Genomic DNA, 16,508 nt, shown 5'->3' with positions numbered 1-16,508 from the left:
CAGCCAAGGCCTGGTCCAGAACCAGCTCAGGCACCAGAGCACTGGTGAGATGGTAGAGATCAAAGTCAGAGACACACTTGCCTCAGTGGGCCATACCACAAAACTTAGAAGCTAACTATGTCACTGTCACAAGGAACTCACGGGGGCATCTCCTAGGACCAGTGCATGATCACCAAGGCCATAATCTGAACCCATGAGAGCAGAATGCAGGGTCACACCCTTTCCAGAAAGGCTGCCAATTATTCCACAAAGGAAGTGCTCCACAAAAAAACATGTCTGATCTCTCTCACTGCACAGTTTGGAATTTTATCTCCTCTTCACTCTTCCCTTAGTAGATGTTCAACTATTCAAATTCAGCTTTCAGTTTCTTACTTTCCAAATCGAGATGATACAAGCTATTTGCGGAATAATATCTGAAAAAGTGAAACACAGTGCTGAGCTAAAAGACATCATTTGATTATCATTCTGGCTCACCATTAATTCAAGAAATGTATACTTTTTTCCTTTTAATTCAGAGAATTAAGCATTTTCTGTAAGAAAGATGAGAATGCAGCTCCCGAGCTGGACCATTCCTACAGGGATTCCCATCCAGGCAGACAGGAAGAATGAGTCCATGACCCACGTTTTCAAGTTAGCTTTCTCCACCTGGGGGAGGAAGATAACATTTCTGAGCCATCGTATTTTTTAAATATTCTGTTAACTGTCAGATACCCATCTGCTTAATTATCCAGTTTTTATGGGACTTTAGGATTGTTATTTGCAAAGGGTACAGATCTGCCTTGTCAATTAAATAAACTATTCCTGTACCTCCTCACTCTGCTGCTCTATATGACCAATCAGATTGTAAAGGTTTCATTAAAAAGCACTGGTGGATTTCTGGGGAAAATGGCGTCAAGAACACATGTATCTAAACTTGTTTCCATTACTCCCATTAAAATGACCAAGAGAGGGCTTCCCTGGTGGCGCAGTGGTTGAGAGTCCGCCTGCCGATGCAGGGTTGTGGGTTCGTGGCCGGGTCCGGGAAGATCCCACATGCCGCGGAGCGGCTGCGCCCGTGAGCCATGGCCGCTGAGCCTGCGCGTCCGGAGCCTGTTGCTCCGTGGCGGGAGAGGCCACAACAGTAAGAGGCCCGCGTACCGCAAAAAAAAAAAAAGACCAAGAGAATATAAAGATGGGGGCCGAGGGGACTGCACCAATACAGGAAATAACAGAGGTGCCACTGACATGCCAGAAATGACAAGGAATTTTGGCAGATGGGACTAGGTTGAAGAAAAATACCGTAAGTCAAATAGCATCTCCCCCTCTTAAGGACAGACTGGGTTCTTGAGAAGCAGGGCTCTGGCACCCCTTACTTGAAACGGCAAATCCAGAGGGGAGAGTGGGCTACAGAGCAGGTAAAAACCCCACCAACTGGACACGCCTGTCTGTGGTGCCTCAGAAACATTTGAAGCAGTCAGGGTGTCATAGGGGCATCTGTGATACCACAACTCACACCCAGGTAAAGATCAGAGCAAAGAGAAAGATGCCCCAGGAGCTATGGGTTCCCCGAACCCGGACAGAAATGAATGAGGCAGAGAGTATGACAGAGCTTCCACTCTGCTCCCCTCATGCTGATGGATCCCTAAACTGATACACTAGTCCACTTCACTCAGGAAATGGGGGAAAAATCCACAAGGTGTCTATGAAAAGCTTCTGAAACAAACAAGGAGAGCACAGCATTTCAAACTTGTAAAAAGATTTATTACAAGAAGCAAAAATAATTTTTCAAGAGCATCACCTTGTACTCTCAAGAAAATTTTTGAACATACACAGTCTATGAAATGAGATAAGATAGCAAAATAAGAAGAAAAAAAAAGCAGTTGGCCAAGAGGCTTGAGAAAGAAAATGGGAACTGAATGAGAAAAGGAACACTAAGAATCAATCTAAAAATACAACAGCATCACTGTCTGCATTAGAAACCATATGAAGCAGCCCTGGTTCAATAGAAACTGAATCAGTGATGTGGAAAGCAAACATGAGTTCTCCCAAAAGGTAGAGAAGAACAAAGGGACCAAAATCATGAGAAAGATGGTGAAAACAATGGAGGACAGTGAATAGAGCAAACACTCAAAGTCAGTGTTCTTGAGAAAGAGAGTCTAGAAAACCAACAGGAGGAAATATCTACACTGCAGATCAAAAGTGGTCACCAAGCACCAGGCAAAATTAAAATGAAAGGATGGACACTGAGCTACACTTTGATGAAAATTTTAAATGGAAAAGGCAGAGACAGGAGTCCGACAAGCATCAAAACGAGGGTAGAAAGATCACTGTATTACAAAGAGATGATCTGGGCTGGCCTCAGACTTCTCCATCAGAGGCCAATGGGCCAGATGGTGGTCATTCCATAATTCTACACATGTGATTAAACTGTACAGAACTACTACTACAACTCCTACACACACACACACACACACACACTGTGTGTACATATAAAAACTGGTGAAATCTGAATAAAATTTGTACTCTAGTTAATAGTAGTGTGCCAATGTTAATTTCCTGGTTTTGATATTATATTATAGTTGTATAAAATGTTATCATTGGCAGAAGCTGGGTGAAGGGTCCATAGGATCTGTCTATACTATCTTGGCAACTTCCTGTAAGTCTATAATTTGTATTTTTTTAAGACAGTAAATCAAGGATCAAGGTCTACTAAAGAGATTTGAAAGAAAAAAGAATTCCATACCCCAGGAAGTTGCTGGTCATAGGTGAAAGCAATGAAAAGTCATTCCCCATTATGAAAATAACATGCAATATCGGAAGATTCAAAGCAAGAGCTAAAATATCTGAACATTTTCTTTCATGAATCTAAGTTGTGAAAATGGGCAATCATGCTCTATAAGGTCATGCTCTATAAGGTCTATGATGAGCACTGAAACTAGTTAAGAAGAATTCAGTTTAAGTAATTTGCTATGAAAATGATTCTAAAACCAAAAGCAAAGATCTATGTTTAAGGAATGATACATGATAAGAAAATTTTCAATAAGAAGAAATTAGGGGGCTTCCCTGGGGGCACAGTAGTTGAGAATCTGCCTGCCAATGCAGGGGACACGGGTTCGTGCCCCGGTCTGGGAAGATCCCACATGCTGCGGAGCAACTAGGCCCGTGCACCACAACTACTGAGCCTGCGCGTTTGGAGCCTGTGCTCCGCAACAAGAGAGGCTGCGATAGTGAGAGGCCCGCGCACCGCGATGAAGAGTGGCCCCTGCTTGCCGCAACTAGAGAAAGCACTCGCACAGAAATGAAGACCCAACACAGCCAGAAATAAATAAATAAATTAATTAATTAAAAAAAAAAGAAGAAGAAGAAATTAGGCCTAAAATCTCAGAACATACCCAAAAAAACCTCTGGAAAATAGATTTAGAAAGTGGAAAGTGTGGGACTTCCCTGGTAGCACAGTGGTTAAGAATCCACCTGCCAATGCAAGGGACACGGGTTCGGTCCCTGGTCCAGGAAGATCCCACATGCCGCGGAGCAACTAAGTCCACGTGCCACAACTACCGAGCCTGCGCTCTAGAGCCCACGAGCCACAACTACTGAGCCCACGTGCTGCAACTACTGAAGCCCATGCACCTAGAGCCCATTCTCCGCAACAAGAGAAACCACCACAATGAGAAGCCCAGTCACCGCAGCAAAGAGTAACCCCTGCTCGCTGCAACTAGAGAAAGCCTGCGTGCAGCAATGAAGACCCAACGCTGCTAGCTAATCTCCTTATCTTATTGACACATGGGAGGCAAAAACATATGTTCTGTTTTATTTTTTATGTTGATACTAAACACGTGGTTTAAGACCCTTACAGCTATCTTTTAGCACAATAAAGAATTGCTATACTAGTTATAAAAATAAATACAAATAGCTTACACTTCTCTGTTACAGACAAAAACTTTAGATTAGCTAAAAGGTTTCCCCCATATGCTTTGTCCATCTTCCAATTTTTTTTAATTAATTGTATCCACAAGTGATGCACCAAAAGAATTCAACAAATAAAAGATAAAATTTTTTTCAAATGGGCAAAATATATCAAGGAAACAGAAACACAAGATAGTAGGGATGGCACTGTCAGTATCAGACAATAAGAAGAAACTTCTGTTACCTGGTATTAGAGCCCATTATAAAGCAACTGTAACTAAAAATAGCTTAGCAATGACATAGTAATAAATGGATCAAATGAACAGAAACAGAACTTAGTGTATAATAACAGTGTAAAAGAAGATGGTTATAATAAAGTTAGCCTTTTAAATCAATGAGGAAAAGAATGTTTGAAAATCAAAGACAGAAACAATTGGTTATTTAGAAAAAGGAGGAATTCCTTATCTTATATCATATACTAAAATAATTCCAGTTGAGTTAAATGCAAAAATTAAACAAAAGATTGAGAATAAAAATGTATTTATCTGAAAGGCCTTTCCAAGTACATATTTGTGTGCTAACAATAATCCCACTACAAACAACATGCAAGGCAAATGATAAATTGAGGGAAAATATTTGTAACAAAATGAAAATCATTAAGAAAAGGACAAACACCCTCTAACTATATAGGCAAAAGACATGATTAGATTATTCACACACACACTCCCTCCCCAAATTCAAACATTCATTAAAAGCACGGGAAAAACTCATCACTAATAACAAAAGAAGTACAGGTGAAAACAACTATATAATAACTTGGGAGTGTAAATATGTATAACCTTTATGGAGGATAATTTGGCAATAGCAAAGTAACATAAGCAAATTATACCTTTAAGTATCTTTAAATTCAAGTACTGTAAGCTTTAAACTTGCTCATGGTTTTTTGAGAAGTCATATTAAGGAAATAAAATATGTGTACTAAAGTATCTGCTCCAAGTGCGGGGGGTGAGCACAGCAGTCATAAAGTGGCCAGTGGATTAGCCCAGCCCTGCCACTTGGGTGACCAGCAATAAAACGATGTCAATAAAATCACCCACATTTTAGAGCTTTCTAGAGATCTGAAGAGAGAATTATGGGTGCCTGGCCCATGGGAATTGTTCAGTAACTATTAGACACTGATAGAAGGGGTGGCGATATTTATCTACAATCCTGCACTAACAGGTTCAAAATCCCTTATCTGAAATGCTTGTGGTCCAACTGCGGTGCTTCAGAACTAAGACCTTTTTGGATATGAAAAGGTAACAGTATATTTACCTAACTAGGTCTGGGAGAGCACCTAGTAATCAATTACATCACTATTCCTAGAGTAAAATATATGAATATTCATTCTAAGTGAGATAAACATCAGTTCAGGTCAGGTTTTGCAGTCAAATGAGTTATAGAAAAACTTTTCGTTTTTACAGCTTTCTGGACTTCAGATTTTTACAAGAGTGATTAAGAACCTATATTTATAACAGAGGAACATTAGAATCTATCTAAACATATGATAATAAGGGGAAGGTTACATAAATTATGATACATTCATAAGATGGAAAACTACACAGCTATAAAAAGTCACTTTTTCCAAAGAATATTTAATAAACTGGGAAAATGTTCATGAATAGCAGGTAAAAAAAAGCAAAATAAAAAACACGAATTATGAATTCTATTTTGCAAAAGTAAATTATATAATATTCCAGAATAAAAGACTACAAGGAACCATACAAGGACGTTAAATTAACCACATTGTGGTTAACCACATTAACCACATTATGTTCTTCCTTATACTTGTCTGCATTTTCTAATCTTCTATGATAATCAGGAAAACAATCCATTAATTTTTGAACTATTTATGGTTGCTGTTCCTGCGTAGGACTAGGCTAGTTCTTATCCTAGAGGGTTAACAAGCCCATCTCTACTCTCAAGGATTTTACCAACGCATCTCTGGAGAGCTGAGGGCATTACTCAGTTCTCTCCACATGAGAATGCAGTTCATTCTTCATCAGCACTTCCCCACTGGCTCCTCAGGACAACTTGACTCAGGCACCAGGACTTTTTCACACCTCTACCAAATGAAACCCTGGTGACCTTGCAAGTTAGTGATAAAAATGGCATCAGTGCTACAATAAGAACTTGGTTCAACCCATGACCTTATCTAAAGAAGCTAAAAAAGAAAAAAAGAAAAAAGCAGGGACTGTTTAAACGTATTTGATTTTCACTTTTTTACTGTACTCATCAAATCGGAATCATTTAAGAAATTATGGGGGAGGAGGAGAAGGTGATTGCATTTGGGTTTGTTCCAGGTGCTTCGCATGAGTAAAAGGATATGAACTTGAACTTGACAGACCCAGCAATGAAAAGCATTTTGTGGAGTTAGTGGGATGCTAAGAGAGATCACGACATTGGTTCGTGGAGAGGACAAGCAAGAGTTCATCTTACCTAACAGACCACTCATCAATGTCTAAGGGGTGGTCTTTGGCCAAAGCTTTAAAGGGCTCAGCCGTATTTAGTGTGGGTGTTCCTAACACCCAGGTGGTCTTCACTGAACTCCACCCAGGTCTGGAATTCTCCAGTGGTTTAATACACAGTTTGAAAACATTTTATACCAAAAGGCTTTATGTTATAAGCCTCAATTCCAAACATGGAACAAAAGAGATAAATGATCCATCAGCCTACACCTAATCACCTAAAGGGACCACACGGGTTGACATTTAATCACTTTTACATAGATTCCAATAGTCTTTTTAAACTATTGCTGAGAACACGAGAAATCCTTGTGCAAAGCTTTTGCCACACATAAATAATAGCCAACTGTGAAGTTATATAAGAAGTTAACTCTCTTAGCTTAATCCCACAGAAAATTACTTGTTTGCAGGCAAATTATCCACTGGGGATACTTTTTTATTTGTGGAGTGCTAATCCTTCCCTCCTGCTTTCTGCCACCCTTCTTTTCCTCCTTCCTCCCAACCTGAAGAGAAGGAAGATAAAGTAAATGTGCACAATCCCCCATTCAATCAGGACCTTGGTTAAAATAAAGACCTTCCAGGAAAAAGGTGACTTACTCTATCCCAGCTGAAACACAGGCCCAGTCGATCAAGTTGTTTCCTCATGTGTCTAATATTACTGCGAAACAAAGGGAAAAGAGTTTGGATTTTAGAAACAGGAAAAGCCATAAACAAACTACACTTTGAGAATGTGAAAAGGAAACTGGAAAAGTCTAGATTATTTCAAAGGGCTTTAAGTGTTGTTTCGCCCTGGCGAAGAAATTAATTACTAAGAATCCGTGAAAATATCTGCCTAGTAGAAGACATCTATTCTTTGGACCCTTGCAAAATCCACTAAAAACCATGATAGTCTTTGGTCCTAGGGACTAACCCTTTCCCAGGCCATTCAGGAAGGCAACCCTTCTGATCTGTGCACTCCTGGCCCATCCATATGCCTGTATTCTGCACAAATTTAAGCCAAGCATTTACAAATTTAAAAGCGACTGAAAAGAAAAATCTTAACATACAAATTGCGGGAATCCAGGAGGAGCCATACAGTGCTTTGTCAATCAAAACCTAAAACCGAAAACTCTCCAACAATTGGAAAAGAGGAGAGAAGTAAATTAATCAACTTTAATATAATATGAAATATTATTTACTTTTTTCTATTTAAATTTTTTAAATTAAAAAAATTTTTAACTCTTTATTGAAATATAGTTAATTTACAGTGCTGTGTTAGTTTCAGATATATAGTAAAGTGATTCAGTTATACATATATACATATAAGTATATTTTTCAGATTATTTTCCATTATAGGTTATTACAAGACAGAGTATAGTTCCCTGTGCTATACAATAGGTCTTTGTTGTTTGTCTATTTTATATACAGTAATATGTATATGTTAATCCCAAACTCCTAATTTATTCCCCCCGCCCCTCCCCACTATCCCCTTTGGTAACCATAAATTTGTTTTCTATGTCTGTGAGTCTATTTCTGTTTTGTAAGTAAGTTCATTTGTCTCATTTTTTTAGATTCTACATGTAAGTGATATCATACGATATTTGTCTTCCTTTGTCTGACTTCAGTTAATATGATGATCTCTAGGTCCTCTTTTTTCTTTTTAAAGAAAAAGGACTAATTAATTTCTACTGTGTCCCCTTTCAGTACAAGCAGACTGAAAATATGGAAAACCATGAAGAAGTTCTCTAGGTGATCTCTGATTAGCTAACAATAGCTTATTTTAATTCCAAGCCTCATGTTAAGCATTTTACAGAAAAGTGCTTGCAACAGACTGAATGTTTGTGTCTCCCTCAAATTGTTATGTTAAAACCTAATCTCCAACGTAATGGTATTTTGAGGTAACCAAAGGTACTATGAGAGGTAACCGGATTAGTGCCTTTATAAAAGAGACTCCAGAGAGCAACCTTGCCCCTTCTACCATGTCAAGACACAGAGAGAGGACAGCTGTCTATGAACCAAGAAGCAGGTCCTCACCAGACACCAAATCTGCAAGTGCCTTGATCTCGGACTTCCCAGCCTATAGAACTGAGAGAAATACATTTCTGTTGTTTATAAGCCACCCAGACTATGGTATTTTTGTTATAGCAGCTGACTAAGACAGTGCTTAATCTTTATCCATTCATAAGAGGTAGGAACTATGACTATCCCTCCTTTACAGATAAATAAACTGAGGCGGAGAGAGGTTAAGTAATTTGCTCAAGGTGAATGGCTAGGAAGAAGGAAAGGCAGGATTTGTACCTATGTGGCCTGATTCAGGGGCCATCTTCTTTACTGCTATGCTCTAGTTGGAGGAGCATACTACTCCTCCTTGGAGGAGTTGGCAAACTTTCTGTAAAGGACCAGATGGTAAATGTTTTCAGCTCTGTGAGCCATATGGTCTCTGTCACAACTACTCAGTTCTGCCATTGTATCATGAAAGCAGCCATGACCAATATATAAACAAATGGGTGTGGCTTGTGTTCCAATAAAACTTTATTTACAAAATCAGGCAGGGCCAAATTTGGCCCATGGAATTTGCCAGTCCCTAGCCTAGCTTACATCAAACTTATACCATATTTGACCCATTTTATTTAAATCATTATTTCCTCCTTTTTTCATCACTCCCATTACTCTAGAATTAACCATAATTGGAAAAGTGGAAACTAGGGATTAGGAAGAAAAAAGACAAATAGATGGTGCAGAAGATATTTCTTTTTACAATGTAGCCTTGGGCAAGATAAAGCAAAGGGAGGTGAAAGACAATGGGGATAGACTTTGAACCGGGTAGGGTGAGGAAAGGCTTTGTGAAAGGGGCTGGAGTGAGCCCAGAACATTCTGCTGGGTTCTGGTATAAGGCCCTCAAGGCTTTATCAGGAGGGAGAGGGATGGGCACTGCTGGCCCACAAGTACATGGAAGCCTGAGGCACAGTGGGTACTGAGAGTATGTCCTCCTTGAAGAAAGCCACACCCAGAATAAATTGGCCATATATTTCCTCGCTGAATATCTAAGTTCCTCTTCCTTCAGAATGGTGAAGGCAAAAAATTAACAGAATTTGCAGAGAAAATTATAATGTGGAATTTGTATATGGCTCAAACTACAGTCACGAAGATGAAGAGCACTGTAGAAATTTAACAAATGTCACCCTTTCCTTCTCCTTTTTCCTTCCAAACGCAAATACTCAAAGGAAGAATAACTAAATAACAAAGCATCAAAAGGAACACATGAATGATATCCAAACCCTCTTTGTTATTTCTTAGATAAGAATACAGTGTGCAAAAAGGCAAACACCAAATACAGACAATCCTGTTTATTGCTCGGCAGACTGCAATGTTTTGTTTGCTTTACTTTCTATTTCTTGTGCACAGGTTATAAAAATTGTTTAAGGGTTCTGTATACAAGTGCTTGAATATGCCTGTAAACACATACCTCTGTGTCCAACTTTCTGGATGTAGATTCCTCTCGATCGCAGCATTTTCGGCAGGCAATCCAAATGCATCCCATCCCATGGGATTGATAACCTAGCACCCAGAAAGGAAACATCAGCCGTGGCAGATTGCTAAAATCTTTATCAGTATTCTCTTCTGGGCAATGAGCAGGCATTCTCTCTTTCTAACACATCTTATCCCTTTCCTGGATGATTTCAAACTATGCTTTTGAAAGCCAGCTGGCTATCTAAGACGTAAGCACAGAAGAGAATTTAGAAGGTTATACACCAAGGTGCCAATAGCAGTTATCTCTGAGTAGGTATTTTCGTGACTATTTTTTACGTTCTTCTTCTTCTTGTCTGTATTGTGTGTAATGAACCCAAAGCGTTTTTCTGACATTATAAAAAGTTTCTTTTAATTTCAAAAATAGGTATATATAAAAATATATATAGGCATTCAAAATGCTCACCTCGTGTTAGATTTTCCAATTAAGGAGTTGTGCTGTCCAATAGGGTAGCCCCTAGCCACATGTGGTTATATAAATTTAAACTTAAATTAGTTAAAATTAATTACAATTTAAAATTCAGTTCCTCAGTCACACTAGCCACTTTTGAAGTGTACAATAAGCCACTCTGAATCACCTCCTATAAGATATTTCCATTTTCCAAAGAACAGGGGATCCTAAGATCTCAGAGCTCGAAGAAGCTTTTGAAACATATCCTCCATCCCCACTCCTTTATTTGACAGTCCAAGCAACGATGGACCAACAAGAGTAAGCAGCCCAGCTAGGTCACACCAGAAGCAATTACTTCAGACCAGGATAGGCACTCATTTCTGCAAATGGATGACCAGTCACAGCTCAGCTGGCAGCTTCAATAGGAAGTTCTCTCAACCTAACTTACATGCCATGAATGGGAACAATGGCTTGAAACACAAGCTGTGGCATCAAGGGACAGACTCAGAAGGCTGGGCTCTCTACCCACTGCCAGGCAGGACACCTGCTTTGAAAACTCAGACTCCTACCCTTCTCTAATGCTGATTTTCAGCCACAAAGCCATAACCACAGCTTCTCCCAGAGCCATATTTCTGAAGTTTGCCTGTGGGTGAGGATGGCCTGAGAAGGCTCCAGTATTTCTAGAAAACAGCCCTTTACAGCTGGCCTTCTTACTTCCTATCAAGCTCCTGATCTGTCAACTGCCACAAGCTGAGTTTGTTTGTTTGTTTGTGTTTGTTTGTAATCATGCAGAGAACCTGAGCTTCTGTTCACATACATCTTGGATAGTGATGGACACTCAGACACACTTACTGGCACTACCTTATCACCCGCCCATATCATGATGGGACATTTTCCACTAAAGAAACAGGTCTCATTTTCTTTTATAAATAACTTTTTCCCCTGATTATTGAAATAATGCATGTTCACTACAAATAGTCTTGATACACAGAGAAAAATATTCAGAAGAAAATAAAATACCCTTAATTCTACCATATAGCCATACATAACTGTTATTTGGTAAATTTATATCCAATTTTTAACAATTGGGATCATATTATTTCTGTGTGTTGTTTTTTTTTCATTGTGCACCTAGAGTTTTCTTCCATCTTTCTGTCTTGTTCAAAGACTCTCTGAGATGCAAATGAGTATCACCCATGGCCACCTCTGCCTCAGGTCCATAAGCACCTACAATTTAGTGTCCCGAACTGGGTTCACACTCGAATCCCAGTGCCCAGATCTGTTCTCTCCCTAGTCCCTCTTAGCAGGTGGCAGTAAGAGAACAGGCATGGCCCTCCCAGTGGCAGAAGCCACTTGCCTTACATCGTCCTTCCATTCTGCACATTATTATTTTTTAATTAGGTTTTAGTTCTGATGGAACAATTCCATCTCAAGAATGAAGACCATGCATCTAAAATCAGAGCTGCTCTAACTCCTTTGGCTAGTGAGTGGGAAATGCAATAAAGGCTTGCTCGTCAGGAGGCTGTGTGGTTTGGGGGGAAATGTCCTAACCCAAACCTGCCATTTACTGGCAGTGGGACCTGAGGCACATCACTTACCCTGAGTCCCAACTATCAACTGTGACTGAAAGCAGCCACCCAAATCGTTGAGAATTACACACTAAGATGTATGTGGTGCACCCAGCACAGTCCAGGCACCCAGTAAATGGCAGGGCTGGCTGCAGTGGCAGCTGCCGTTGTCTGTTTGATCTTCAGCACCTCAGAACATCGCACATCACCGATTCCCTCGTCAGGACCTCAGCCCATGTCTCTTTGGCCACATTCATTATGGTGGTTCTGTGACAACAGACAGGGAGACCCCTCGACCTCACACACATCCTCATCCATGTACAATCCTAAGGGTGTGTTACTTATGATAAGAGCCTCTGTAGCAGGTTAGTGCCAGGTATTGGAAGTTCTTAACCAAACCGAACAGACCATGAGGCTCAAAGGGCCAGCCGTTTGGCCTTCTTTTCCATGAAAGGGGCGCATCAGTTCTTCTTTCGTGCATAATTAGTGGCTCAGATCAGGTGCTTCATTTGAAAGTAGCCCAGCTGTTCTTGCCATGGCTGACTGGAGCAGGGGTAGTCCATGAGCAGAAGCAGCCATCTGTGTGCTGGGTAGGAAGGGTCCTGCCCAGGAGATTTTGCTATATCAGGGGTGGTGGTAGGTCTGATCCACTTAGGTCTGCTTTCTGTACGGGATACAGACTTGGTGAACAACAGTGCTGTGGATCTTTCCAGTTTGCTGCTGCTCCAGTCTGGTTTGCAACATCCTCTGCCGTGCTTCCCAGTCCTGGAAATCTGGGAAGAGTGGAATGCCCTGGCCTGCCAGCCTAAGATAACATGACTCCCGGGGAATTTCCTCACAGTCCAGTGGTTAGGACTCCGCGCTCTCACTGCCAAGAGCCCGGATTCAATCCATGGTCAGGGAACTAAGATCCTGCAAGCCATGCGGCACAGCCAAAAAAAAAAAAATGACATGACTCCCAAGCTATCACATTCAATCCCTGCATCCACGCTCCTGAGGTCAGTCGGAATAGGCTCCTCTTCTTTTTCCTTAATTGGATGTTTCTCAAATTACGAGCATAACACAAGCTTATTTTAACAAGTGAAATGACACAATACATGATATACAAAGGCAAAGCTGATCATCTCCCCCAGCCCCAACTCCTATTCTCAACTCCTTGATGTAACCAACAATGTCAGCCTTTGTATCCTTCCACACCTTTCTCTTCACTCAAACAAAGATACACATACATATATATATATATAGGAGCTGGATGGTTTGTTTTTATGGAAATAGAACCTGTCATACACTATTTTATGACCTTTTTTTTCATTTAACGTATCATGGACATCTGTACAAAATATGTAAGTACGTGTGTGTGTGTATACATGTCTTTTAAAAAGATTCTAACATTCCCTAGGAATATCTAGTCTATGTAGTTTTAGGAAGTTGTCAAAACATAACCCAATCCAGTTGATCTTTCAGACCTGAGGTCTCTTTTCCTCTTGCTAAATGTGTCCTACCCAAAGTGTTTCATCTTTCCAAACAGCACCCTCCCCTTTTGGCAAAATGCTCCTCCTCCTACTTCATATGGTCCTGCTGCAGGCGGCGAATCACAAAACCCACCCCTCTGGCCACAGAGGGAGCACCTGGTGGAGATGTCTAAGAAAATACTGCTGGCATGTGGACAGATGCAGAAATGGGAAGCAGAGACTAGGGATACTGATGTGCTCCCAGGACGCGGGCCTAATTCCTAGTGGGCCCCATTCCTACAACATTTCCTTTGGTTCTGTGAGTTACACCAGGATTTGTAAAAACACACAAAACCTCCTTTTTTGCTTAAACTGGTCTGAGTTGGGTTTCAGTCCCTGGTAGCCAAGAATCCTGACTAAAACACTCACCCTTTAGAATACAGCTTTCTCTTGAGTACTGCTTAACCCATAGATGAAAAACATTTCCTGCACATATTTTTCTTTTTAATTTTCAACAGCTAAAAATAATAATAATCCCATGTTGGGGATTTGTGCTTGATTAGTAGAAAGTTCTGAAATACTTCCATGGATAACACTAGAGTACAGCTTCCAGCGATGCTTTAATTCTCCTAGGGCTACTTCGCTGGCAGAATAATGTAACTGTTGTATAACCATGTTCCACAAGAAAGGGGAAAACTTAATTACCACTTGGTTTCTTCATTGGAACTGCCAAAATGGCACCAGTTCAATGTTTCTGCCTATTAACATTGTTAGGTTACCATCCATGTTTTTAAATAAAGTCAATACAGAGACAGTCAAAAAATCAGTCTGGATTTATGTAATATACTTATTCACTTCTATTTTTGTTTTCAGATGAAATTAACATGAAAATATATTCTTAGTTCACATGTTACCCCAAGCTGTCTATGAAAATATAGTTAGGGAAGGAAGAGTCAAGAGGGTGGTGTGGGAAGACGCAGAGTTAGCGCCTCCCCATAACTAGGGCACCTGCCTGCTGCTGGTGGGGGACTCTGATGCCCAAGGAGACAGGAGGAACCCCAAAGTGAACCGGTAGGACGTAGCGGGGCTGAGGGCAGAGAAGAAGTGGAGGTCAGACAGGATTGACGCCCCTGAGGCTGGTGAGATCAGGAGAGGCAGGCAGGAGGGACTCTCTGGGAAGCGTGGGAGAGGAGCAGAGCGGGATCGCCTGGCCCACTTGGGCAGGGGAGCCTGCTGAGCTCCCAAGCCGGTACCTGCCCTCCAAACCCCCCTCCAGGCTGCGTCGGTCCTTGGGGGCATAGGAGGGAGGCTAGGGAGATCAGTAGAGGCACGCAGGAGGGGCCCTCCCAGACCAGAGGAGAGGAGAAGAGGGCGTTTGCCCCACCCACTCAGTCCAGGAAGCCTGCTGGGCTCCCAGGTGAGGTCCCCTACCATCTGAGACCAGAGGTGGGGGGCACACCTGGGTCCCTTCTGTTCCTTGAGCCTAAGCTCCACCCCCCCACAGCCCCCAGGGCCTTTCCCAGCCCCACGGGTCCTGAGCATTGGCCCCACCCACTACCCAAACCTTGCCTTTGCTTAGGCCCCGCCCTCCACAGCAAAGGCCTTCCCCGTCCCCACTTTTTTTTTCTTTTCCCTCCTCCACTTTTTTTACTGTTGTGGTACTGATGTACCTTCAAGTTGTTGATGCATCTATAACTTTATTTTTATATTCTTCCTAACATATCTGTTAGTTTCCTAGGCTAATTTTATTTTTTACTTTGTTATTGTTCTTTTTCTTCATTTTATTTATTTGTTTTTGCCACCCCAGGCGGCTTGTAGGAACTTAGTTCACGAGCCTGGGGTCGGGTTGAAGATCCTGTGGTGGGAGGTCCGAGTCTGAACCACTGGACTAACAGAGAACCTCAGACACCACGGAATATTCATCCAAGTGAGGTCTCACGGAGTTCCTCATCTCAGCACCAAGACCCAGCTCTACCCAATAGCCTACAAACTCCAGGGCTGGAAGCCCAGGCCAAACAACCAGTAAGACAGGAACACAATCCCACTCATAAAAAAAAAAAAAAAAAAAAAAATTAGATGGCAAAAAAATATGTCACAGATGAAGGAGCAAGGTAAAAACCTACAAGACCAAATAAATGAAGAGGAAATAGGCAATCTACCTGAAAAAGAATTCAGAGTAATGATAGTAAAGATGATCCAGAATCTCGGAAATAGAATGGAGGCAAGGACTGAGAAAATACAAGAAATGTTTAACAAAGATCTAGAAGAACTAAGGAATAAACAAACAAAGATGAACAACACAATAACAGAAATGGAAAATACACTAGAAGGAATCAAAAACAGAATAACTGAAACAGAACAAATAAGTGAGCTGGAGAACAAAATGGTGAAAATAAGATCAGAATAAAGAAAAAAGAATGAAAAGAATTGAAGACAATCTCAGAGATCTCTGGGACAACACTAAAAACACCAACATTCGAATTATAGGGTTCCAAGAAGAAGAAGAGAAAAAGAAAGGGTCTGAGAAAATATTTGAAGAGATTATAGTTGAAAACTTCCCTAACATGGGAAAGGAAATAGTCACCCAAGTCCAGAAAGCACAGAGAGTCCCATACAGGATAAACCCTAGGAAAAACACACCAAGACACATATTAACCAAACTAACAAAAATTAAATTCAAAGATAAAATATTAAAAGCAGCAAGGGAGGGCTTCCCTGGTGGCACAGTGGTTGGGAGTCCGCCTGCCAATGCAGGGGACATGGGTTCGTGCCCCGGTCCGGGAAGATCCCACAGGCCACGGAGCGGCAGGGCCTGTGAGCCATGGCCGCTGAGCCTGTGCGTCTGGAGCCTGCGCTTCGCAATGGGAGAGGCCACAACAGTGAGTAGGCCCGCGTACCGCCAAAAAAAAAAAAAAAGCAGCAAGGGAAAAACAAAAAACAACATTACAAAGTAATCCCCATAAGGTTATCAGCTGATTTTCAGCGGAAGCTCTGCTGGCCATAAAGGAGTGGCAGGATATACTTAAAGTGATGAAAGAGAAAAACCTACAACCAAGATTACTCTACCCAGCAAGGCTCTCATTCAGATTCGATGGAGAAATCAAAAGCTTTTCAGACAAGCAAAAGCTAAGAGAATTCAGCACCACCAAACCAGCTCTACAACAAATGCTAAAGAAACTACTCTAAGCGGGAAACACAAGAG

The 16,508-nt window shown here is 41.2% G+C and overlaps 1 protein-coding gene across 16 annotated transcripts in view; it reads right to left on the bottom strand.

Moving 5' to 3' along the window:
- The window catches only part of LARS2 (leucyl-tRNA synthetase 2, mitochondrial), a 269,549-nt gene that overhangs the window by 117,283 nt on the left and 135,758 nt on the right, over positions 1-16,508 (bottom strand). For 13 of the 16 annotated variants that reach the window (XM_027097029.1, XM_027097025.1, XM_027097018.1 and 10 more), the window contains 3 exons: positions 9,835-9,926; positions 8,403-8,453; positions 6,987-7,047 (listed from right to left, as the gene is read on the bottom strand). The exons of 1 other annotated variant lie outside the window; for it this stretch is intronic. In XM_027097029.1, the coding sequence (XP_026952830.1) occupies positions 6,987-7,047; positions 8,403-8,453; positions 9,835-9,926 (204 nt within the window). The remainder of the gene's footprint in view (positions 1-6,986; positions 7,048-8,402; positions 8,454-9,834; positions 9,927-16,508) is intronic. 2 more of the 16 variants (XM_027097023.1, XM_027097031.1) reach the window with 1 other exon arrangement.

Source organism: Aethalodelphis obliquidens, unplaced genomic scaffold (assembly GCF_003676395.1).
Source record: "Aethalodelphis obliquidens isolate GAN/ISIS:26980383/991018 unplaced genomic scaffold, ASM367639v1 scaffold111, whole genome shotgun sequence".
NCBI lineage: Eukaryota > Metazoa > Chordata > Mammalia > Artiodactyla > Delphinidae > Aethalodelphis > Aethalodelphis obliquidens.
The sequence above is the reverse complement of the archived record's forward strand: the minus strand, read 5'-3'. Positions and strand labels throughout refer to the sequence as shown.